The 2,176-nt window shown below is 36.9% G+C and overlaps 1 protein-coding gene across 1 annotated transcript in view; it reads left to right on the top strand.

The window, feature by feature from the left end:
- The window catches only part of LOC103146782 (uncharacterized), a 30,375-nt gene extending 28,199 nt beyond the window's left edge, over window positions 1–2,176 (top strand). Inside the window, exons 12-13 of the mRNA XM_016677898.1 lie at window positions 340–405; window positions 1,255–2,176. Coding sequence (XP_016533384.1) covers window positions 340–405; window positions 1,255–1,365 — 177 coding nt within the window. The 3' untranslated portion in view covers window positions 1,366–2,176. The remainder of the gene's footprint in view (window positions 1–339; window positions 406–1,254) is intronic.

Raw genomic sequence — 2,176 nt, 5'->3', positions numbered from 1 at the left:
GGGGATAGATAAGGATCAGTGTTGTGTTCAAGACCACCTAACCCGAGACCAATACAAGACCAAGACCAGAGTGTATCGAGACCGAGACAAGACCGAGGCCAAATGCGGTCGAGCCCTAGACGGAGCCGAGACCATCAGAAAACGGTCTTAAGACCGGACTCGAGACCAAGACCGATCTCGAGTACCACAACACTGGTGTGTATGTTGGACATGTTGTCTCTTCCTGGGTGAATGAAATGAATGAAATGGACAAACCTAACAGGACAGAATAAGACAGAAAAGTTTCTGTGCAGATGTTTCTACTGTAACTGTAACTAAATATAAACTGTTTGTTCTCAGGATGAGCTGCAGTCCAACCTGACCTATGCTACTGTTAGCCACTCCAAACCCTCTGAGAAGATAAAAGTAAGAGACCCAGTGAGCTTTGCAATCTTATAATTGTCCCATTTTAAATTTGTTTGATTTCCTAAAACCAATGAATGAAACAAATCCAACCTGCAGGTAGAAACTGACTGAATTCATCTGTTAAATGTATTATAGTATAATTATAGTTTATCTGTGACAAAGTTTCAATCTTTGCATATCGAAACACAAGGAGTGTTTCAATATGGCCGCTCCTCGCATCAGCAGTAATAAACTGGTGAAAACACGTTTAGACATACTTGTACAAATGAGACTAAAATTAATGCTACATGAAGCTCCTGTAACTCTAAACTGGAAACATTAAAGTTGAGTTTTGCTTATGGAAAAACTTTAAGCGATGTTTGTAAGAGGTGCTTTGCAGAACGGTTACTTGGTGCCAGGTTCTAATTCCAACTTCACGTTAAATGGTTCACAGGATTACACCATCTATCATTCCTCTCCGCTCTTCCTGGTTCTGTCGGCCCAGAGTAAATGAAAACAATCCATGTTTATGTCCAATGACGTTAACCTCGTCTGACTGGTTCCCTGTAGTTTCTTTGAACGATTTGAGACGCCAACTAAGTAACTTTGTTGGGAGGAAATCTGTTTTCCCACAGTAATAGTAACATGGACGCTGGACAATAGATGAAAGAAACTGAAAATAAAAACAAAGTCCTGACTGTGAGAACAAACAACTGCAATAAAAACACACTACATAACTAAATAAATCTTTTAAAGAGAATAAAAAGAGTGAGAGTATTTTAATGTCATGTTGAGTTTTAACAACCAAATATCTACAAGTGAAAAGTCTTTCATATGAAACTGAAACGGTTTGTGGTTTTTGTGCTGCAGGTCCAACCGGATGAAGAAACTGTGACTTATTCTGCTGTGAGGACTAAAAAACAGACGAAGGCGGACATCGACCCCAGCGACGTCTACAGCTGCCTCACTGAGCCAAAATGAGGAAACAGGAAGTGAGACGTTTAATAAACCGCCTTACAGGAAGTGGGCTGCTGGATTTAGGTTTCAGCAATACCAAAGATTTATTTACATCATGCTTTGGACGTTTTCTGTTGTTTTTAAGTGATCATAAAGATTTCTTTGCAGAAATGTACCATGACTGAGTTATATGGTAAAGTTTTGTTATGTTTGTAAAATATGTGGACTGTAAATCCTGAACTAAAGAGAAGCAGCATGAATATGTAGTAACTGATGCATGAAGACCCACAAGCAGAAGTGCAAATATTCAAAGGAAATGTTGACTTGGTGTTGGATTAAATCCACCTTTATTCTGTAAAATACAACTTTCAAAATACAAAAAACTCATCTGGAGACTTTTACCCAGTTTGTGGTTTAAGGTTTTGAACAAACCAAAGTTTTATTTTCTGTTCTGCTTTTTTTTTCTTTTTTTTTTTTTTTTTTTTTTTTACATTGTTTCTGGATTTAACTAAAATGCTTTTTTTTATTTAGCTCTCCTGAGTTTATACAGCAGATTGTTTTGAACCCTCTAATTTCCATGTTTCAGCTGCTCTGGCGTCTCATCCCCTTCAGAGTCCAGTTTAATGATCCTGGTTCTGATCAGAGATCAGCGTTTAAATGAGACAGTCAGACTGTCTCCCTCTGAACTGTTGTTCATTTTTATAAGCAGCTAAAAGCTCATTTTTAAACCAGATATTCAGTTATTTTTTTGTATTGTGTATTGTTTTAAACAATAATGTATTTTGAAAATGCTATTATGTATGAAAACTGAAAATAAAAAAAAAATTTAGTTACA

The sequence above is a fragment of the Poecilia formosa genome, unplaced genomic scaffold (assembly GCF_000485575.1).
Source record: "Poecilia formosa unplaced genomic scaffold, Poecilia_formosa-5.1.2 Scaffold168, whole genome shotgun sequence".
Taxonomy (NCBI): Eukaryota; Metazoa; Chordata; class Actinopteri; order Cyprinodontiformes; family Poeciliidae; genus Poecilia; species Poecilia formosa.
The sequence above is the reverse complement of the archived record's forward strand: the minus strand, read 5'-3'. Positions and strand labels throughout refer to the sequence as shown.